Source organism: Myxocyprinus asiaticus, chromosome 32, assembly GCF_019703515.2.
Source record: "Myxocyprinus asiaticus isolate MX2 ecotype Aquarium Trade chromosome 32, UBuf_Myxa_2, whole genome shotgun sequence".
In the NCBI taxonomy this organism is placed as follows: Eukaryota; Metazoa; Chordata; class Actinopteri; order Cypriniformes; family Catostomidae; genus Myxocyprinus; species Myxocyprinus asiaticus.
The window spans coordinates 41,723,769-41,748,497 of record NC_059375.1 but is presented as its reverse complement, the minus strand read 5'-3'; the positions used below and the strand labels follow the sequence as shown (position 1 = coordinate 41,748,497).

Genomic DNA, 24,729 nt, shown 5'->3' with positions numbered 1-24,729 from the left:
ATATATATATATATAATTTTAAATATTTTATTAAATATTTTTAAACAAAATTGTTTTACAATTTATTTTTCAAAAAAGAATCAGATTATTCCAAACTATTTATGCCAACATTTCTTTCAAGAATTTCAAGTTTACAGCGAGACTTTTATTTTTGACTGTTGCGCTCATTTGATATAATTGATATTTTTTCTTCAAATGTATTTTATTTCAATTTAAAATCTGTTAAAATATTCATAAACCAAATCATTGTTAATAAATTATTAACAAAAATAGATCTGATTATTTGCAGTTTAGGCCTATACATTTAAAAATAGATGGCTTTTATTTTACAATATTAAATGGATAAAATTACCCTATTTATCCTCAAAAATCGTATTGGTATCGATATCTGCGATATTGGCCTTTGTAGTACTTGGTATCAGATCAAAAAGAAAATAAGCAATCTTGTCCGTCCCTACACAACACGCCTTTTCCAGGGTTCCCCTCATGATTTTGATTTGAATTCGCAAATCGATTCGCTAAATGAATTGTTCTATCCACTTTTTGAACGATTTGACCGATTCAAAAGAATCAAATTCAAAAGATTCGACTCCAACGATTCATTTGCGAATCAGACATCACTATCACTGAGACGCATGCAGTTTATATTTGTGGCAGTGTTATTTTTTTGTGATGTTCAGGTGCAAAAGTAACAAAAGGGTCTGGAGGAATGTATCGGAGTAAAAGTATTATTTTTTTCTTCAAAATGTAGAGAAGTAAATGTCAACTTGATTAAAGCAGAAATATTTCAAACTTTTGTACTTCGTTACTATATACCTCTGGTTAGCCAAGACCCATACCAGAGCAAGATACTGAATTATGAGGCCCAAATCTAGACCAAGTATGATTTGAAACCCAAACCAAGACACCAAGACCAAGACTCAGACCAATGCAATGTTTATGAGTGGTCTGAAGACCATAAGATCAATAAGACTCCAACCCTGAACCTCTTTCTGTAGAACAAACCGTTTTCTCTCAATCTAAGGTCTAGCAATCTCGAAGGGATCTCTTGGAACTCTCGTTTGGTTCATAAGATCTTGTAGCTGTTCTACAACATTGCTTTCACCTACAAACAGCACAGAAGTGTCTAGAATGCTGTTTTGTCTGTCTGTAGATGGTTCAGAGGGTTCAGCACAGAGCAGTGATTCTCAAGGCAGTGTGGAAAGCTTGAGAAAACATCTACGAGCAGATGCCTTCACCCAGCAGCAGATAGAAGCATTGGACCGAGTGTTCGAGAGGCCAACATTCCCTGACGTCTTTCCCAGTTCAGATCACATCAAACCAGAGCTGGTGAGTTCATGGCTGCATCTGGGAAATATACTGGTATTTAGGTGTATTTACACTTACAATGACGGCATCAGATGGTAATACAATGGTACTATGATATATATTGTGGTATTGAATGATTAACTCAGCCATTTACAAGGGTATTACCATTGTACATATCTTAAACCCATGGCATTGTCATGGTACCTGTCTAAAAACCATGCTTTTACCATGGTACTATGTTCAAAATTCAATGGCACAACTGAAATTGGGAATATATTTGGATATTTAGGCCTATTTAACCGTATAAAGACGTACAGTGGCAGTATGATGGTACAATGATGGCATCAGAAGAGAATACCATGGTACTTTGATATATACTGTGGTAGTGAATTATTACCACATTGATATACGATGATATTTACACACATGGTACTCCAATGAATTACAAAAAAAAAAAAAAAAAAAAAAATCATGTCTAAAAACCATGGTATTACTATGGTAGTGTCCCAAAAACCATGATAGTACTAGGGATATATAATTATTTAGGCATATTTGACCTTACAAAGAAATACTGTAGTGGTACCAAGGTATAATGATGTAGCAAATGGTAATACCATGGTACTGAATTATTGTCACATTCATTTACCAGGGTATTACCATTGCACTTATCTTAATCCCATGGTACTGTCATGGTACATGTCTTAAAAAACATGATCTTACCAAAGTACTATGTCAAAAATACAATTATAGCACTGACAATGGGAATATATTTGGATATTTAGGCCTATTTACCCTTATAAAGAATGACTGTGGCAGTATGATGGTACAATGATGGCATCAGAAGATAATACCATGGTACTTTGATATATACTATGGTAATAAATTATTACCACATTCATGCACTATGATATTTGCGTACTCGGTACTCCAAGGTACTAAGAAAATACCATGGAATTACATTGGTACTATGCTAAGTATTTTTTAAAAGATGCGACCAATGGTGCTTGTGGTTTTCTGTTTATGTCTCTGTGTGTTAATTGGCCGTATACGTGTAACAGTAATCGCTAGAGTTGCAGTGGTGCTGTATGATGCATTGAGGATCAAAGAGCAGAACTCCATACGTTTATTAATTTTCTGATGGAAATAAAAATAAATTTAATGGAAAAACAACACAAGGTGAGCAACCACCCACTTTCCTCTGAGCCACACCACATCACCACCCAGAGGCTCAACACAAACTCTAAAGTTACGTCTAAACCCCTCATAGCTAAGCTAAGAACCCCCCCCCCCCCCCACACACACACACACACACACACACACACACACACACACACACACAAAAGATCAATGTTAATAATTCATAATGCACACACACACAAACACAAGCATATGAAACCCTTTATGTACAATTTCTTATTAAAAGTGTTGGGTTTATTATAATGGATAACCTTTATGTACATTCATTAGACTATTGAACAACAAGTGACGATTAATTTCTCTCCCCGAACATACGAGTCGGTGCCATAAAGCAAAGGGAACAGCCTAATTGAGTTCATTTTAATTTGGGTGCGATCGGGAGACATTACTCCAGCGATTAATCAGGCCGACAGCACTCACCTCCAGAAGAAGGCCTAATTTGCAGCTAATTACAAAACTGATTTTCACTGCAAGATCAATACCAATATGAATTGGAAATGACTCGCAATCACAAAGGCCATCAAAGAGGGTATTAAAAAGAAGGAAGAAAAGACAAAGGGAACACAGAGAGCCTTTGAGGGAAAAAAATGGGGGAACAGAACGCTCTAGAAAAATCAGTTTTAATTTAAAGCAAGATTAATCAGACTATTTTCCCACTTCATAGACCTTCATTCTTTTTTCCCCTCTATCCCGAAACCAGACCACCGTTCTATCTCTCTATCTCTCTCTCTCTCTCTCTCTCTCTCTCTCTCTCAAGTTCTAAGTTAGTGGCTCTGTTCCAACACCTAGTGAGCTGCCTTGCTGTCTTCTTCTAAAGGCAACACCTTCACTGAAATTGAACCTCATAAATGACGATTGGGAATGCTTTAGGCCACGTCCACACTAATACATTTAAGTCTGACATTTTCAGTTTCTTAACATCATCGTTTTCCAAAGTATGCGGTTATGTAAAGCATTTCGGAAGTTCTCAGTTTTCGGTGGTGGAAAATGTTGCATAAGGTGTAAACGGTGCAAGATCAATACGTTTTCGATCGAAAACTTATTAGTGTGGACGTGCCCTTAAATAGGCAATCCTGAAAACTCGACTCAAAATTGATTTCAGTAGTATTTATCATTAGTATGTTGCTAATGACGCAATAATCCAATAATTACATTAATACATTTTTATTAATAATTTTTTTCAATTTCCGATGGATAGAATTAAGTTCCAGTCTACATTTTTTTCTCGTTAAATATCCTGTTTTTAGAAATACGTCACATTACCGAAGTAAAATGGGCTGTGAATGATCTTTCATGTCGTCTTTAAAATTCTGACACCTACTGCATACAAATACGCAGTATTTTAATAACCATTAATACATAAAACACAAATATTAGGTAAAAAAGTACTTTTTTAAATGATTATCCATTAAATGATTATTATTAGATAATCTATTATTATCTATTAGATTATTTTCTATTAATTTTTTATTGATACTTTCCTGTATTAAATGAATTATTTAATGAATTTAATAATTACATGAATTATGTTTTTGATATTTTTTTTTTTTAAATAATCAGGATTAGTTCATGCCCTACATTTGTTTTCTCATTAACAATCATCTTTCAGAAATATGTCACACAACGGAAGCAAAATTACTTGTGAATGATCTTTCATGTTGACATTAATATTTTAAGCTTTGATACTATTTGAATACAAATATGTAAATATGCCATTATCTAGTAACCATAAAAATACAAAACACACATAAATGTTAGGTATAATTGTGCCTTTTTAGATTATCTATTTGATCTACTTGATTATAGTCTATTAACTTTTTATTGATATTTTTCAGTAATTATATATTTAATTAATCTAATAATTACAGCAAACAATTATTTTTTTTAATTTTAATTTTCAATTTTATCCCCTTTTTCTCCCAGTTTGGAATGCCCAATTCCCAATGTGCTTTTTAAGTCCTTGTGGTCGCGTATTGATTCGCCTCAATCCGGGTGGCGGAGGACGAATCCCAGTTGCCTCCATGTCTGAGACCGTCAATCTGCGCATCTTATCACTTGGCTTGTTGAGCACGTTGCCACGGAGACGTAGCAGGTGTGGAAGCTTCACGCCATCCACCGCGGCATCCACGCTCAACTCGCCACGCGCCCCACCGAGAACGAACCACATTATAGTGACCACGAGGAGTTTACCCCATGTGACTCTACCCTTCCTAGCAACCGGGCCAATTTGGTTGCTTAGGAGACCTGGCTGGAGTCACTCAGCACGTGCTGGGATTTGAACTAGCGAACTAGCGAACTAGCAAACTCCAGGGGTGGTAGCTAGCGTATTTTACCACTACAGCAAACTATTTTATTCATATTTTTTATAAGTTCTGCCCTACGTTTCTTCTTCATTAATATCCTGTTTCTTTCAAAATTACATCACATTACGAAAGTAAAATGGGTTGTGAATGATCTTTCATGTTGACTTCAGTATTTTAAGCTTTGACAAATATATGCAAATATGCAATACTCTTGTAACCATAAAAATACAAAACACACACATATATTAGGTATAATAGTGCCTTTTTAGATTATCATCTATTAAATTATTATCTATTAAATTTTTCTTGGTACTTTTCCGTATTGAATGAATAATTAATTAAATCTAATAATTGCACTGAACTTTTTTTATTAATCTTTTTTTAAAATTCCCAATGCATATAATCAAGTTCCGTCCTACATTTTTTCTTGTTAAATATCCTGTTTATGTCATAAATATGCCAGTGAGTTGCGAATGATCTTTCATGACAACTTGAATATTTTGACACCTTTTGCATACAAATATGCAATACTACAAACTATATAACACACAAATATTAGGTATAATAGTGCCTTTTTCGATTATTATCTACATAATTATTTTCTATTAATGTTTTATTGATAATGTTTGGTATTGAATGCATTATTAACTTTTTTCATTAATATTTTTTTCAGTTCTGGATAGATAGAATAATGTTTCGTCCTACATTTTTTCTTGTTGCCTTGTCTTCTGATCTTTCATGTCAACTTGAATATTTTAAGCTTTGGCACCATTTGCATACAAATATGCAAATATGCTATACTCCATAAAATGTAACCATAAATATGCATAACACAAACAAATATTAGGTATACTTGTACCTTTTTGCATTATTTATCTATAAGATTATTGCCTATTACTTATTCTTATTTATACTTTTCGGTACTGAATAAATTATTTATTAGAAGTAAATTTAGACTAAATTTATTTAGCTTTGCCCACCTTGGCTCGATTTTTATTTTTATTTTTATTTTTTCACAGAACTTGTCGCAATGAAGATACCTAACCTAAAAAGGAGCAGCCTATGTAGGCAGCTCACTAGGTTTTGGAACAGAGTGTCTTGGTTGTGTTTAGGGGCATTAAAAAGTCATTCTGGAGATGCTAAATGTGATGGGTTCTCTCCTCCCACACTTCTGCCAGCCATGTGCTCATCCTTTTCACACGTCCCTCCATCTGCATGAGAAAAGCCCTGTTCTGCTCCACAGACTCCTCTGAAAAGAGCACAACATCAGGCACGGTTGCCACAAACAGTTGTAGCCTACAATTAGAGTTTATCTGTGATAGAGACAGACATGACTGAGGTCAGAGGCCTTCCCTGTGACACACACACACACATTTACTGTGGACAGACATTCTGAACACATAGACGCCGGAAGTCTCATCTCATTAAATAACAAAAGAGTTTTTTTTTTAAATACCCCCCATCTGCTGACACGGTCTGAGGAGCAGGTCTGTGATGGAAGGAAGGGGGTTGTGAAAATCATAAATCTTATCAGTGTCATTTCTGCGTCAGGCCCTTTTGCTGTAACGGAGGTTCCAGGCCTTAACAACAGAAAATACTTCATTTTTACTTCATCATTAACGAGATTGTTTTCTGAAGAAACCGCGAGTCACGATGCAAAACCGGCATGATGCTAGTGTGTTTTTGATGGTTGCCAGGGTGTTGCTATGTGGTTGCCGGGGTGTTCCAGGTTGATAGGTGGGCACCTAGATTGATTATTCAATGTCAGTCTTTGGGATTTCTATGCTTGTTGTATTGTCCACCAGGCGAAAATGTATTAAGTTACGAGTAGCTGTGCAATATTGTGAAAAGTGATGGGGAGTAACTAGTAGTGAAAGTAGTGACGCCACTAACTAGTAGTTCAGCTATATTCACAACAGTGTAGCTTTTCCAACATGTAGCATCACAAAACTGTACATATGTCACACGTAGCGATACAGCCAAGGGAGTAATCAAATCCACTTCTCTTGTAGTGTTGGGAAGTCCAAATCACTTAAGGGAATCGGTTCCTTCCAACAGTTTATGCCGTCGCAGAACCACTACTGAATCTATAGCACAAGACATAAAGCACAACCAGTGTAGTCTGGTTCCCAAACAAGTGACTCTTTTGAGCTGGTTCTTTTTAGTGTATTCACAACCGCAGTGCAACCAGTGTTGTCTGATTCCCAAACAAATGACTCGATGGATTAATCAACTGTGCTATTTCTAAACCTCTTTCGTAAAGTTGGGAAGTCCAAATCACTTAAGTGAATCGGTTCATTCAAACAGTTCATGTAAATGAGTTGGTTAAAAAATGATTCACTTCTATGTAGCATTGGGAAGTCAATTCATTTTAGTGGATCGATTTGTTCATATAAATGTCCTAGTTCACATAAATTATTCCTGAATTTCTTAAGCACCTGTGCAGACTTTTTTTTGGGGGGGGGGGGGATTTTTCCCCCTTTTTCCCCCAATTTGGAATGCCCAATTCCCAATGCGCTCTAAGTCCTTGTGGTCACATAGTGATTCACCTCAGTCCGGGTGGTGGAGGACAAATCCCAGTTGCCTCCGCGTCTGAGACAGTCAACCTGCGCATCTTATCACGTGGCTTGTTGAACATGTTGCCATGGAGACATAGTGCGTGTGGAGGCTTCACACCATCCACCGCAGCAACCACGCTCAATTCACCATGCACCCCACTGAGAACAAACCACATTATAGCGACCACGAGGAGGTTAATCCATGTGACTCTACCCTCCCTAGCAACCGGGCCAATTTGGTTGCTTAGGAGACCTGGCTGGAGTCACTCAGCACGCCCTGGGATTCGAACTAGCGAACTAGCAAACTCCAGGGGTGGTAGCCAGCGTATTTTACCACTGAGCTACCCAGGCCCCCGCGCAGACTTTATTTTAATGAATTACTGCGGTTTATTACTATGTTCTTGACTCATTTATACAAACTAGTGTTTTTCTAGTTTAATTAGTTGCATTTAGAATGAATATGTTCAACTGAATGTTGCCACCCTGATTGAGACATAGCCTAAAATGATAAATATAACTGATAAATGTAATATTAAAATGATAAATATAACTATGCATTTGTGAATTGATTCATTTGGACTGTTCATATAAATAAAGCAGTTCAAATAAATGATTCCTGATTCTCTTGAGCCCCTGTGCAGAATCAGTTCACTTCTTTTTTTGAAGCAAAATATTTTAGTTTATTTTTTATTTTTTGTATTTAGTGTTTATATGTTCAATTTTATGTTGTCGCCCTGATTGAAATATAGCCTACTTTGTTATTCTAAATCTGAATCTACATGGCACAAAAGCAATAAAGATGTAATAAAAACATAAGTATATTTAGTGAATTGAATCATTTGAACCGTTCATATAAATAAAGAATTTCAAATGATTCCTGATTCTCTTGAGCACCTGCACAGGATCAGTTCACTTTTAGTGATTTGCTACAGTTTATCACTATGTTTTCAACTCAGTTATGTAAAAATAGTGTGTTTTATTTGGTGTATTTATTTAGTATTAATATGTTCAATTTTACACCTTAATTGAGATATATAGCCTTCTTTGTTTTTCTGAATCTTAACAAATGCAATAATGATCTTATTAATACATTAGTATATTTAGGACGATATTTACTGTAACTATATTTAAAATGATAAATATGGGGGGCCATGGTAGCTCAGTGGTAAGAGACGCTGGCTACCACCCCTGGAGTTCTCTAGTTCGCTAGTTTGAATCCCAGGGTGTGCTGAGTGACTCCAGCCAGGTCTCCTAAGCAACCAAATTGGCCCGGTTGCTAGGGAGGTTAGAGTCACATGGGGTAACCTCCTCGTGGTCGCTATAATGTGGTTCACTCTCGGTGGGGCGCATGGTGAGTTGTGCATGGATGCCGCGGTGGATGGCGTGAAGCCTCCTTACGCACTATGTCTCCGTGGCAACGCGCTCAACAAGCCACGTGATAAGATGTGCGGGTTGACGGTCTCAGACGCGGAGGCAACTGGGATTCGTCCTCCACCACCCGGACTGAGGCAAGTCACTATGCCACCACAAGGACTTAAAAGCACATTGGGAATTGGGCATTCCAAATTGGGAGAAAAAGGGGAAAAATCCCCCCAAAATTTGTTTTTAAATTATTAATATAACTATATTTAGTGAATTGATTCATTTGGTCGGTTCATATAAATAAAGCAGTTCAATTAAATGATTCTTGATTCTCTTGAGCCCTCACGCAGAATAAGTTCGCTTCCTTTTTGAAGCAAAATATTTAGTCAAATGTTGCAGTTTATCACAATATTTTTGATTTAGTTATATAAAATAGTGTTTTCTTGTTTTATTTAGTAATAAAATGTTGATATAACTACATTTACATAGACCAAACTATATAACTTTATTCATTAGACTTCTGATTGCAATCTTAAATAATATCACCTGATAGTTGCATATTTAAATTACCATCCTTAAATAGTTTCAATAGGTACCTTTTTGTTTGTAGCTTGTAGTGCAGCTAATTACTTTTTCTAAAGAGTAGCTTGACAATAAAGCACCTCTCATTCTTTATTGCTTTATCAAAAACATTATGGCACACCATATTAATGCTGATAAATCAAAGGTTTGGGTGGAGTGATGGTTACATGACGATTAGTAAGAGTTGTTCCTCTGATTTACAGGCAAGTGAGTACAGCCTCCCTGCATTAAACACAGGCCTGGAGGAAGTCAAACCCAATTTATCGTCCAGCATGACCTCTGACCTGGGCCCCAGCGTGTCACAGAGCTACACTGTAGGTAAGATCACCTGATCTGTCTCACACCTATATTTTGCCCCCCATCACGTTGGACTCGAATGGCTAAATAGCAACCTAGACTCACAGAATCATGTTACTATACCTAATTTATGCAAAATAATTTGTACATGGCTAAATAATCTCAAGAATACAATTCTTCCATTTCCAGAAATTCATTCCATCATGTTGACTGTAAATCATTGCAATCAAGCACACATGCATTCTGTCAACAAGTCTCTTGTTTTCGACATATAAAACTTGAGAAATGGGTGTCTTGATAACAAAGATGCCCGTGCCACATTCTTCAAATGCTGGTCACTTGGACCTTTTTACCTAGTTTGTTCATCCTATAAACTTCTGAAAAAGTTTTCCAGTGAAGTGATTTTGCTCTCGTAATGTTACATAATGAAACCAACGGCAGAAAGTTGCGACATTGAAGCTAACGAGCTGTTACACAGAAGATGTTTGTTCCTTGTGCTGTTCTATCAAAGCTCTGAGCTTCAAAATGATATCAAATATTAGCATTTACATAAACAAATTCATCATTTGCTCATGGCAGACAGAGAACGTGCTGTATTTGTTTCTCTGTCTCTCTCTCACTCGCCCACTCGCGCTAAAAATAAATGATGGGACGGTTAATTAAAACGTAGTGTAGCTTGCTTGTTGTGCCAGTTATTAATGTGAAATGTGGGAAGTTTACTGACAGTTTTACGATCGTCTTCAGGTCAAAGATAAATATACACCGCTTTTATTCAAATTCACATAATTATACAGAAGTCATCATAGCTTGTACTGTGTGTGCGTGTGTGTGTGTGTGTGTGTGTGTGTGTGTGTATGTGTGTGTGTGTGTGTATGTGAGAGAGAGAGAGAGAGATACACTGGAGAGAATGTGGGTTTGTAATGAAGGTATAATTGTAGGTTTATAGTACCACAGATTTGTGTAGTTGCTTGTACTAATGAGATAGGTTAGTGTTGTAATCGTGCATGTGTTTGTGTGTATACTAATAAGGTATTTATGCAGAACTTAAAGGAATAGTTCACCCAAAAAATGAAAATTATGTCACCATTTACTCACCCTCATGTTGTTTCAAATTCATATGACTTTCTTTCTTCTGTGCAGCACTAAAGCCAGAATGTTAACGCAGATTTATTTCTTTTATTTTTTTACATACAATTAAAGTGAATGGGGACGGACGCTACTTATATGCTTAATGGAGCAACATGTGTGTAAATAAATACTGACAGAATCTTTATTCATGGGGTGAACTAACCCTTAATGGGGGTTTCTATAATTTCGATAGATTAAGGAGTCAGTCATTTTAATTTAAAAACATTAAAAATATAATTCAATTAAACACAATACAGAATTTGAGAAGTGCTGGAAATGTTACTGTGGTGCACGTACTGTACGTAGACTGATGGACATTGTTAGCCAACAAAAAAAAATTGAGTATGAAAAATGTTTTAACAAGACTTTACTTTCTATAAATCATAAATCCATTGTGCTAAAAGTGCCCGAAGTTGAAAAACACCCAAATATAAATGTATTCCTATTTAAAACACATGATAAATGCACTGAATAGAAATTCCGAAGCCAGATTGGAAACGATTTTTAAAGATTTTTAAATGAGTTTGCATGTTTAGGCTGAGATCCAACTTTCAGATGAATAGCTCCTTTACGGGAAAAGAAACACAGATTACACTCATCCTTAAAGTGTTTTCCAACCCCAATTAAAATGACCACAGTTATTGATCTTGTTGATTTTATGCAAGTTCATTTGCATAATCTATTAAAAATGAATGATTCATGAAGCATTCATTGCCAGAGGAGATGGGATTCTTGGTGAACTGTGAATACCTTACAGATACACATCTATTGTGTCCTCTGTTTATCCTATTAAAACTGCTTACTACCTGCAGAGACACCATCCAGTGAAAAAGGGTTTAAAATGACTGAACACATCGAGCAAAACTTAAAATCCTAATATGAACTATTATTAATGTAAAAACAGTTGGTTCTGTCATCTATATACGGATGGATGGATGGATAGTATGAACAATATGTATATGTATACTATGTATAAAGATATTAACAGAGTATACAAATCATAATTTTCATACTTTGTTATATAAATTATAATAAAATGTTTGTTTATAATTAAAAAAAAAAATTAGTAAATTGTAATAAAACTAATAATAAATAAAAACATACATTTTAATTTATAAATGTATTTTTTTATATAAAAAATGTAAAATATGACTAAAATGACAAATCCAATATTTTGAAATGCATCCTATTTTATTATTTAATATTTAATTATATATATATATATATATATATATATATATATATATATATATATATATATATATATGCCACAGCAAATAAAAATTCAAGACCCCAATATGTGCTAAAAATATAAAAAATAAATAAATAAAATTATATATATATAAAATATTAAATAATAAAATAGGATGCGTTTCAAAATATTGGATTTGTGCCATATGTTACTGACTACTTAACTCTACATTTTACAATTAGTATATACAGTATATTCAGTAAATATATATATACAGTGTGTGTGTGTATATATATATATATATATATATATATATATATATATAGCATCGACTTTTTGTTAGAAGCTTATAGTGCAGCAAACTACTTCAAAAGGGTAGATTGGCTGTAGTTTAACTTGTCGTTATGGAAGATACAGCTTCATAGTAAAGCTTTCCAAACACGGATTTTAGACAGCTTGTTTTACTGTAAGCATTTAAAAAGCTACGGTTCACTGAGTCCTCTGAGCTTAGTCCAATTATACGCAAAGAGCCGCTCGGAAATGTTATGAATTTTAAGGCTCTCTCTCTCTTTCTCTCTCTCCTGACAAACTGGCAGTCCATGTCCTCACTCGAGGGCACCACGCTTCCAGTCATACAAATTAATGCTTATTCCATTTTCACAAAAATCAAACTAACCTTTGAGCACACATTTGATAACAAACGACTTTCACTGTGCGTCCAGGGAATTAGGGCAATTTGGCTCTACAAACATCTTTTGCTTAGTCGTAATTAATTAAGGTGCCGGATTTTTGGCTGGTGATAAATTGCTGCATCCTAAATGTAGAAAATAGAGGTCAAAAGTTTCCTGTATCCTCGTTGTTGGAGATATCAAGGTGTCCCTGTCGTGGTAAATTGAATACAGCTATGCCGTTGAAGCAAGTGTTTGCACTTAAACCCTTTGACTTTTCCAGATAATACTAAGGTCAAACGGATTTCAGAGGTTTAGGAAAATCAGTACGCTATACATTTGGAGACAAAAAACAAAAATCAAATATGCCAACGTAAACATTGCATTGCACTGTAGTTTGCATCATATGCATCTAGCCATGCAAGTTCTGCCCTTCAGAGTGAGTAGGGCATAGGCATGCTCACTTTCCACTGGAATTTGACCCATATCTATATGGAAACTATTAGTTCACCCAAACACATTTACTCACCTTCATGTTGCTCTAGTTTTTTGGGTGAACTTTACCTTTAAACAAGACAGTATCTAGTCAAACAAATGGAACCCTAAAGGATGGAGTCGAACACAATATCTTCATTCTGTTATTTTATTTTTTTATTTTTGTGGCAACACACGTTTGCTCACAGCACTGCTGTGAGATGAGCGTTTCAGTGTGGCGTCATTAGGGAGACATATCGTGTGTTTTACTGACATTAATTAAGTGTTCAGGACAAAGAATATAGTACTACACAGTATCTCTTTCAGACTCCATGACAGCAGGAATTAAGACTTTCTTTCTTTACTGTAATTACAGGTGGAATGAACCACATCAGACTGAAGTATTGCTCCATTTTGAGTCATACAGCTTAAACAGCATATATTTTGTCATGGTGGAGTAAAGGCAGAGACTTTCTACTTATATACATACACAAAATGATAATAATAATAATAATAATAATAATAATAATAATAATAATAATTTCATAAAAATAAATAAATAAATAAATAAATAAATAAATAATCCATCCAATTGAATTGAGAAATCTTTAACAAAATAAAATAAAATAATTATTATAAGTTTTATTAATTTAATTTTGTTGATGGAATTTTGTTATGAAAAATCTTAAAAATAGGCACACACACACAGTATATATATTTCTCAGTAATATTAAATGTTTCAAATAATTATTTATTTACTTTTTATTTATTTGTTTCGCCCCTTGAGTTTTGGAAAATTGTAATAATTTTTAATATAATTTTAGTTACCAATAAAAATGTAGTACTCTCAGATTCATATAAAAAATGTTACTATTTAAATAAATTCTACATAATTTCACAAATTTTACTCAAATTTTAAGTATGCAGAGTCTGATCTCTTCACTTACAAAATGCTTTAGCCGTTTGCTTTTTAAAGATTTACTAATTCCAACTGCATAACAAAATTTCATCTAAGTATGTTGATTAATTATTAAAAATTATACATACTATTAAGAATTTTAAAATAATAAAGACCTACAGGTCAATAAAATAATGTAATTTAAATCCTAATAACTAAAATGCACCATTTTACTTTTTTGAGTTGTATTCATAAAATTTATAAGCATTCAAATGTGTAAACTATAAAGGGATAGTGCACCCAAAAATGAAAATTCGCTCATTATTTACTCACCCTTATGCTATCGCGGATGTGTTTGACTTTCTTTCTTCTGCAGAACACAAATGAAGATTTTTAGAAGAATATTTCAGCTCTGTAGGTCCATACAATGCAAGTGAATGGTGACCAGAACTTTGCAGCTCCAAAAATCAGATGTGAATTCAGATGTGGAGATTTAGAGTAAAAAAAAGGATTTAAATATTGATCTGTTTCTCACTCACACCTATCATATCACTTCTGAAGACATGGATTAAACCACTGGAGTCGTATGGATTACTTTTAAGTTACCGTTGTGTGATTTTTTTTTTATTTTTTTATTTTTTTTAGCTTTAAAGTTCTGGTCACCATTCACTTGCATTGAATGGATCTACAGAGATGAAATATTATTTAAAAAAAACTTAATTTGTGTTCAGCAGAAGAAAGAAAGTCATACACATCTGGGATGGCATGAGGGTGAGTAAATGATGAAAGAAATTATTCCTTTAACACCATACCCAAAACTACTTGAATACACACTATTTGAACATAGAGCATTACGGCTTTATGTTGTTTCCTTCATTTCAACAGCTTTTAAAAGTTCAAAATTCGTTATATTTAAGAGTTTTTTAGTGATTTAAATGTGTAGTGAATTACCATTTAAATTCCAAAATATTGACTGATTATAAAACCGTTAGTGTCTAGATCAAACTGTTCATAATTGATTCATTAATGGAGAAACAAGAGAGAAGAAAATGCCAGATTTTGTGTCTGACTAACAATAACAGATGACCGTTATGCCAACCAAAACACAACTGTACATGTAAGAGCAATCAACCAATCAATACTATCTCATTTAAATATGACATTCATTCATTTTAACCTAGAGGCTTCACATTACATCCTTTATCAGATCATTCAAACACGTTTGTCAAGATTTTTGTCATGGTTTAATCTTGTTTTACTTCATCCTAACTGCTGCTTAGCCTTTGCACTGTGCTGCATGTTTTTTCTGGTCATTGTCAAATCTGCTCTTCGCTGGTCCAAACAGGATTACACTCGCTGAGTTTAATGGTGACTGTGCTGCTCATTAGAATTGAACTGGTGGCCAAATTTCCCCCAGCGTCCCCAGTACACCCGCACCACACTTTCTGAGGGGTTTCAGGCTTCAGTGCTTGGCTGGGTTGGGGCTTCATGCCGTTGGCTAGGACAGCCAAGCGTCATCCCCAATTACTGCTCTGAATGTGGAGCTACTTGGTGCTGGAAGAGACACTGAGGCCGATATTGGCCGGTCAGTCTGACCCTGCTGTACATCTGCTCTCTGTTCTGATCACAAAAAGGAATAGAATAAATCCTTTGATATACAATGCTTTCTTTTTCTATAGATTTAGCTGTCAAGTTGCAACTGAATGGGGCTCCAGACGGACGGTAAAATGTTTAAGGTGTGACGCGTTGTTCTGTGTTCAGATGTGGGGCTCATAATATTCTGATTTCAGCCTTCTTGGAGCAGTTTACATGCATTGTGAAGGCAAAGTGTTTCAGGTTTATCATTTGCGCAATTCCAAACATTTAACCTCCTGAGACCCGAGTGTGACTGCTGTGTGCATTTTCCATTTCCCTTTTTGATTCGTAACAAGTAGCACCTAATAAACAAGCAAAAATATATCTATATATATATATAATAATTTCTAGAGCAAATTGTTTTCCTAAAAATGTATGTCCACATTATTTTAAATTGTGAAATTTTAAATAATACCAAGCTATAGAAAGATTTTTTGATTAAATTGTTTATTATGTTATCAGGAGTGTTGGTTGTTCATGTTTTTGAGACGTTACAGACATTAAATCAGAAATTATCATAATTAATTCAGATTCAAAGTAATGGCCAGCATCGTCCAATCACTGCCAACCATGTTAAAATAAAATGATACATTATAAATTCTGAATCTATGTACTGATTATCATTGTCCCAAACATGTTGAGTGATCCAAACATCATCTGCATCCTCAAATTGAACTTTAAATAGGAAGTTTGGATTGAATGCACTCAGCTGCATAGAGAGCTATAGGATGCTCCCTTGCTCCCTATTTAGTGAATGACTTAACCTCCAGTGTGCTGTCTGTCTGCACTGGTCTCCAGTTAGAAATGCACCTTATTTTCATCCTAACTCCATATAAAGCCTCTGAAAGCAAAACTGTTCAGCTTTTGGATGAACCCATTGATTCTCAGTGTGATAATGTACAGTAAATATAGGATATTTTAACTTAAACCGAGCATACAGTCCACGTACGTGGTGACTGTGTTTAACAGCATGCCGTTTCACGTTAAATCACTCTTATTATAAAAATGGCACATCGTATGAAACTAGAGACTCTAGTCTTTTGACTCAAACAGGTTTCAATGTAAAAAGTTAATTGGGTTTCTTACCAGATGTAGTTTTGTTGGCATTTCAACCAAACAAAATCTCAGCTGTCATCGACGCCATGTTGTTTGGTCAAATGAAAGTTTAACCCCTTACTGACAGCACAGAGTCTCCTGAACTGAGATCAGTCGATTTAAATTAAATTAAATTACATGTTGCTTATAGGGAAGCCAAAATAAAACGTCCACGCATGTGGACACGGGGTCGCTCAAGGTTAAAGCCACTTAATGTTATTGCACAAATCTAAAAACTCGACACAGTCTCACAGTAATCAAGGAGGTGACAGCGTTTCACCAGATTTTGTCATGAGGAACACGGCAAACTGGTAAAATACACGCTGACACTGCAGTGCACTTTCAGTTTTCTGCCAAAATAAAAGCTCAAGATGAAGTTGAAGTAAATATGACAGAAATATATTACTATTTTATAAAATAAATCCTCATAATAATAATAATAATAATAATAATAATAATTCAGTGTCATATAATAATAATAAACTTTACTCAGCAATAATACATAATATTCTACTGGGCTATAAGATATAAGTGAGTGAAGTTGTAGTTTTTTGCACATCCTGTTCATTCACAAAATATTTTTTTTGTCAAATGTGTAGGTATTTATTGCATTTTTATCACTGTATTGTTGTTTTTGGTGCATATAAATTGTATTTATTATATTATAAATTAAATATCATTCATTTGATGAATAACTGGATTAACTAGATTTTTATTTCTTTAAATGTTTTGAATCTACGTTTCTACAATGGCTGTAAGAATGAATTAAAAATTATGATTTAAAATCACTTATGTTATTTCTGAGCAAATAAAAAAATTATAGAGGTATTAAATATCGTCAACAGGCGGAAAAATATCTAGATATAATTTTGGAGCCATATCGTCCCATCCTAGTCTGACTGCGAAATGGTCAAGAGGGAACCCAAAGTTATACTTTGAAAAACTGACCCGAACCCGGCCAGAAACTCAGCGGTTTGTCGATTATGTAACGTTCAATATTAATGACCAAAAACTGATTCCATTATTTTTTAATTAATCAAATCTACAAAATGTATGTACTGTAAACATTAAAGGTGAATCAGTTAAAAATGTGCAATCATGTACTCTACTGCTGTTTGTTGTGCATTTTCTCATTTTAATTAGAAGAACAAATAGGGCCTCGAACAATTTCCGATCATCAAAATGTAAACTGGCCTTTTGGAAATGATATATTTAGTGATATAATATTTGAAACAATTAGTAACATTAAACAGTTAGTTTCCATTTGTTAACATGAATAACAATGAACAATACTTTTACAGCATTTGCTTATCTTATTTAATGTTAATTTCAGCATTTATTCATACATTTTAAAATTAAAAGTTGTATATGTTAACATTATTTAATGCAATATGAACTAACTAATGTTATTAACTAATGTTAACTAATAAAACCTTATTGTAAAATGGGTAACACGTCATTTTACAGTGTCTGTGTTATACATATTTCATGTTACTATTAATAATTACTATATTAATAACAACAACATTTAAGAACAAGCAACTTTACAAAATAATTAAACAGTAATTACATGTAGCTTATTTATATTACTCAGTAATTACCTATGTAAATACACAGTAACATGAACACTAAAATAAACTGTGACTGTAAAATGTAAATAAATAATTGACTATTTCCACATATTATTAAGTATTTTTTTTATTTATTTATTTTTTATACAAATATTCAATTTAGTCTCTAATTCAATATAAAGTCATACAAACTGCATACAAAATAATACTAGAATTGGACAAATGTTGTTTAAAATCAAAGCGTGTCATACTGCAGATTATGTGATGTCAACTTCCCATTTCTTTAGATATAGGACCATTTAAACTATTCATAATTATGGCGTATCACCCTTATGGCCTGTACTGAACTGAATTAAAAGTGTTTTGTGTTTTGTGTGTGCAGGTCGGGATATGGCCAACACAACCTTACCTGGATATCCACCTCACGTCCCGCCCACTGGACAGGGAAGCTACCCAACATCCACACTGGCTGGAATGGTTCCTGGTGAGTGTCTTTAGATCCCTGCTGAATGATAAGAAATTAATATTTATAAAATATATAAAATTCAGGTCGAATGGATGTTTGGATGTTTCATTGCTGCTGGAGTGATTTTTTTTCCCCCTAAAAAAAATAAATAAATAAAAAACTGTTGAAAAGATATTTGTGCAATGTAACGAAGTTAAATACCTGACAAATTCAGTTTTGCTGATATTTAAAGGTACTCTATGTACATTTCGGATGGTGAGTGTTTGAGAAATCTGTTTGGCTTTGTCATTATTTTTGCAGTTCAGTTTGGTGACACAAATGGTGCAAAAAACGAAACACTTCACTTTAAAGCTCTAAATCAAAATAAAAATGCACAGTACAAAACCAAAGTGGTGTTTGCTTTTCAGTGGAGTTTCTATTTATCTTTAAATACATAAAAAAGAGGAGGAAGTGTAATCTGTGTGCAATGTGATAACTGCAGATTTGTTTATGCGTCTGTGTGTGTTCTGTTTCAGGGAGTGAATTTTCAGGGAATCCCTACAGCCATCCACAGTACACGAGCTACAACGACGCCTGGAGATTCAGCAACCAAGCAATATTGAGTGAGTACAGCTCAGAATGGTCAAGTTAAACCGTCTGTCCATGACAAAAATAGACCACAGTCACCTTACAACAGTTATTTCTACATCAATCCTACAGTTACTTTTACTACAGTAAAACTGTGGTCATCTAAATCAAAAAAGATTAACTTATTTTACTATTTAACCATATGTACAATAAAGTTGTTAACATTAGTTAACATGGACCATTAACATGAACTAACAATGAACAAAACTCTTTTAAAGCACTTAATAATGATTTTGAATCATGTTAATTTGAACATATACTAGTGGACTACACTATTAACATATAAAGTTGTATATGTTTACATTAGTTATTGCATTGTGAACTAACAACGAACGATTGTAAATTGACGAAAAGAAGATTAATAATGCAGAAAAAAAAATCTCTGTTCATTGTTAGCTCATGATACCTAAAGCATTTACTAATGTTAACAAATAAAACCTTATTGTAAAGTTTTACTGGTTTAACCATAACTATAAATAAATAAATAAGGGGGGCCTGGGTAGCTCATCCGAGTATTGACGCTGACTATCACCCCTGGAGTCGTGAGTTTGAATCCAGGGTGTGCTGAGTGACTCCAGCCAGGTCTCCCAAGCAACCAAATTGGCCCGGTTGCTAGGGAGGGTAGAGTCACATGGGGACACCTCCTCGTGGTTGCGGTTAGTGGTTCTCACTCTCAATGGGGCGTGTGGTAAGTTGTGCGTGGATCGCGGAGAGTAGCATGAGCCTCCACATGCTGCGAGTCTCCACGGCGTCATGCACAACGAGTCACGTGATAAGATGCACGGATTGACGGTCTCAGAAGCGGAGGCAACTGAGACTTGTCCTCCACCACCCGGATTGAGGTGAGTAACCGCGCCGCCACGAGGACCTACTAAGTAGTGGGAATTGGGCATGCCAAAACTGGGGAGAAAAGGGGATAAAATACAAAATAAAAAACTTTTTAATTAATAAAACTGTACTACTGTATTATGGTTTTACAGGTGCAACAGTAACACTTGTATTCATTAATATTAGTTTAAAACATTAATTAACATGAACAATAAACATGAATTAACAATGGACAACATTTTACAGCACTTATTAATATTGGTTAATATTAATTTCTTTACATACTAGTACATTATTAGCATATGTTAACATTTGTTAATGCATTATATAAACTAACCCGTTTTAACAATTGTAAATTTATTAACCAAAGTTAATGAACGCTGTAAAAAATGTTGTTCATTGTTAGTTCATAATGCATTAACTATTGTTGACATATGCAGTTTAAATGTAAAAATTTACTAGTATATACTGAAATTAAGATTAACAGTAATACATTCTGTAAAAATTAATTACCTTAAGCATTTACTAATATTAACAAATTCTGTATAGCTTTATTATAAAGTGTTACCGGTGTAATCATATAATTATGGTATTTTGGCACGTTTTAATGCATAATAGCTAAATACGCTTATGCATTCAAATATTAAGCTCAATGCAAAAATGACGCAAAATATATTTGTGTATTTTATCATCAGGACAGAGCAATCGTGTTAAAAATATTGTTTACCAATTGTTTGCTGTACATTAATGAATACATTATCTGATTAGCTAGTGATTCGTGTATTTTGAATATCTGATTAGCTGAAGTTTATATTTTATGTGGAAATGTTGCAAAAATAAGACTGCAAGCTGTTGCAAACAATTCAGGGATTGGATGGATTTTCTTTAAGTATCGCAAGATCTGTAAAGTTATAGATTGTATAACACCTGAACACCAAATCACAAAGCAAAATAATAAAATATTCAGTCATTTTCATGGTGGATTGAAATGGTACATTCCTTTCTTATTAACTTTCAGGTTCCCCCTATTATTATAGTGCATCCAGAGGCTCCGCCCCCCCAACTGCTGCCACTGCCTATGACCGCCACTAGTTACCACGGGAACCAAATTAGGTTCCACGCCCACGGCCTTGGACTTCATATTCTGCCAGTGTGAGCAATGCAGCCGATTGGACAGAGAGTGGTTTCATGTGGTCACATGGGGAAGAACAGACCAATCAGGATGATTCTCGACCACAATTCAACCAATTAAAAAAGCCCCAGTGGATTTAACCCTTGAGAAGGACCTAAATGATGTGAACAATAAATGTATATCAATGACAGAGGGTAAATATGATTTTTAAAATGTATGATGGAATGAACATGCTTTTCTAATATTTATTTTGTTCTCGTGATCGCATTTGTATTCATAGGTATTTGTATGTAAAGTGTCGTTCTAACACATTTGAACTGTACAATTTGATATGTACAAAATAAATGTATGGACAGCATCTAAAACGTAAACCCCCTTACAGTACATATTACCAGGGAGATCTCCCTACAAGGGCGTATAGATTTGGCTTAAACATTGGGGGGTTGCAGCGGGAAGCATTTGCATGTTTCCATTGATCATGGGGGGGTGTACTTGCTTGTTTTGATTATTGAGTGGGGTTACCTTCCCCCATCCCCGCTGGAATCTACGCCCCTGTCTCCCTACATTCTTAAACTGCTTGTATATTTTGCAATATACTTTTGCTTATTGATCCTATCCTCATAACTTTACAAAAACTTTAAATCAATGGTTTTATATTTTTCCATCGTTTTTAATCTGATTTGTTCTTTTGTTTTTTTTGTCTGATTTTCAAATCCTTTTTTTTTTTTAATCAAAGTTTGTAAGGTGATTCACATCGGAGCTGGATGCTTTTGTTCATGGCTCACAACTCTTTTATTAAGGACTTTATGAAATCCCTATGGAAAAAAACAAATGGGAAAAACACTTCAGTAACCAAGATGGCTGGGAAAAGTGGGCGGGCACTGTTGCGCTGTATTTAATGCAGCCAAACAAAGAATGCAAAATACTTTTATTGGTGCAATCTGGATTTAATTGATAAAAAATACCTTTAAATTGCCTTTGCATCAGCAATTGAAGTTCCAAACTCTCATACCAAACACAATTCATAAAAATTTGTACGTCTCTGAAGCAAGGGCGTAGCCAGGAAATTACTTTTGGGTGGGCCTCAATAGAAATGGATGGGCCCAATTTTTTTTTTTTTTACCAAATTTTCCTTAACAACAGAAAAGCGGTGCATTCAAACAGTTCTTTCACACTTATAGAAATCAGAATGTATGCATTTTATTTTTAACTATTTTATAAATATATATTTGAAGTCAAAGAATCATCCCAAATATTCTGGGTGAGCCTGGGTCTAATTTGGGTGGGCCCAGGCTCACCCCGGCCCACCCTTGGATACGCCACTGCTCTGAAGTTTAAGGGTTTACGTTTTAGATGTTTTCAACACAATGATATTGTATACAGTATTTCAGTGTCTTTTCAAACATACATAAATGCACTTTACATGCAAATACGGATGAGTATGAATGAGAATGAAAACCGGGATGAACAACAAGGAAACTCACGAGGACTCTCAACTTGAACTATCACACTAAACTATCACTTAATGTGATCTCTTAGCATGGAAAACAGCAAAAGGCCAACTCGTCGCTCTCAACGTCAGAGAGAAATAATCAGACATGAACAACAAGGAGGTGAGAAACGAGGGGGCAGTTATGTCTTCAAGAAGCAAAACAGACCTGCTGTCAATCAGGCCAGATTTGATTTAAAATGAAAATATTCTAAGACAATTTGTTTTATTTTTTTATTTAATTTTTTTTATAATGGTATCATGAAGGACACTGCAGTATGCATGGACTATTTTCATTTGTTATACATTTTTCAATGTTTTTGATTACTGGATCAAATTATGCATCAAATTCTCAGTGTTATGTTTTTGCACAATGAGTATCTTCAGTCTGAAGTTTAAAATCAGTCATTAGCCAAAATTCTGTAATCATTTACTCACTCTCAAGTCATTCCAAACCCTACAAAAGGAAATTTAAGTCTTTATTCACTGAGAATCTTCACTTATGGCTCTCAAATGAAACATGGCGCCTATGGCATAGGTTTGACATCATGAAATGTGTTTTTTTGAGTATCTAAACCAATTACACTTTATTTTACTGATATCAAAACTGTGAAGATTCTTTAAAATGTATACTTTTTTTTTTTTTTTTTTCAACATATGGTTTTGGAATGACAATACGTTGAGTAAAAAATTATAGAGTTTTCATATTTGGGTGAACTATCCTAATTAAAATGAAGCATTTTAGATAAAGAAACATGTACTACTGATCTGATGAAACATTTAAAACTCAAAATATGTTTACAGAATAGTTTGCCGCTGTTCACTCAATCAACAGATGGGTTGGTCATTATTTATCGGCTTTGTGATTCATAATTCAGGCTCGGCTTTGATGGAACAACACACCCAGTTTTGGGATCGTCAAGCTGTTTCAGTTACGCAAAAAATAAATAAAAAATTGCACAGTTTAATGCTTTATAACAAGTGCAATTCCACAACATTTCAATTTCAAAATCATGTACTGTACACTCCGGTTTGATTTCCTGTTTGGTCAAAGATTTTGCTTTTTTTATCAATATTTTACAGGTGAGAGAATGTACTTGTATCACATTTGCCAAAGACTTTTTGTTGATGTTTTTGTTTAATTTGCAGTCAGGACAAATGGTATTATACTAAAAACACTTCAATATATGTACAAAAATTCTATGCAGAGCAAAGAAAATCAGTTGTACGCAAAAACTACAAGACTACTGACATGTTTTGTTCATTATTTATGCTATTTTGTGAAATAATGATTTTCTAAATTTTGTGTGAAATTTAATTTCTGTACTGTAAATACATTCTGATGAAATATCAAGGCCCTTCTCTCTCTTTATCATCTCATCTGTACGTAACTTAAATACATTTTAATATAAAGAGTTACTTTGGGATGAGACACCAGTGGGTTAAATGCAAATAGTAATATATATATATATATATATATAAAAAACTTTTTTTTTAAATTTATTTATGCATTTTTAATTGTTTGAAAAGGTTGTATCAAACTGAATTTAATTAAACTGAATTTAATTAAACTGAATTTAATTAAAATGCATTTAATTAAACTTAAATACATCACATTTATACTTAATTTATATTTATTAAAAGATTACTTAATTTAATTTGATGGAAATGTATCATTCAACTGAAATGTGTAAATCGTAAAAGTGCATTGACATTTTTTTTTTTTAAATGTTTTTTTTTTTTTTTGAGTGAAAATATGAATAATCCGTAACATTCAACATTAATTTTGAGCAAAACATTTGTTACAATTAACCAAGAAGCACATGCCTGAATTTACATGGCTGGATTTGACTGCTCTTACTGTATGTTTATTTAAAAAAAAAAAAAAAAATCGATTTAACTTATTATTAAACGAAAAC

General features: G+C 33.9%; 1 protein-coding gene across 2 annotated transcripts in view; it reads left to right on the top strand.

Annotated features, from left to right (window-relative positions):
• Positions 1 to 24,158, top strand: part of LOC127423607 (paired box protein Pax-2a-like) — a 50,727-nt gene extending 26,569 nt beyond the window's left edge. Inside the window, exons 6-10 of one of the 2 annotated variants that reach the window (XM_051668059.1) lie at positions 1,154 to 1,329; positions 9,514 to 9,628; positions 18,651 to 18,752; positions 19,250 to 19,336; positions 21,227 to 24,158. In XM_051668059.1, coding sequence (XP_051524019.1) covers positions 1,154 to 1,329; positions 9,514 to 9,628; positions 18,651 to 18,752; positions 19,250 to 19,336; positions 21,227 to 21,345 — 599 coding nt within the window. In that variant the 3' untranslated portion in view covers positions 21,346 to 24,158. Of the gene's footprint in view, positions 1 to 1,153; positions 1,330 to 9,513; positions 9,629 to 18,650; positions 18,753 to 19,249; positions 19,337 to 21,207 lie in introns of both variants that reach the window. The other variant, XM_051668060.1, reaches the window with a different exon arrangement.
• The last annotated feature ends 571 nt before the right edge of the window (positions 24,159 to 24,729 follow it).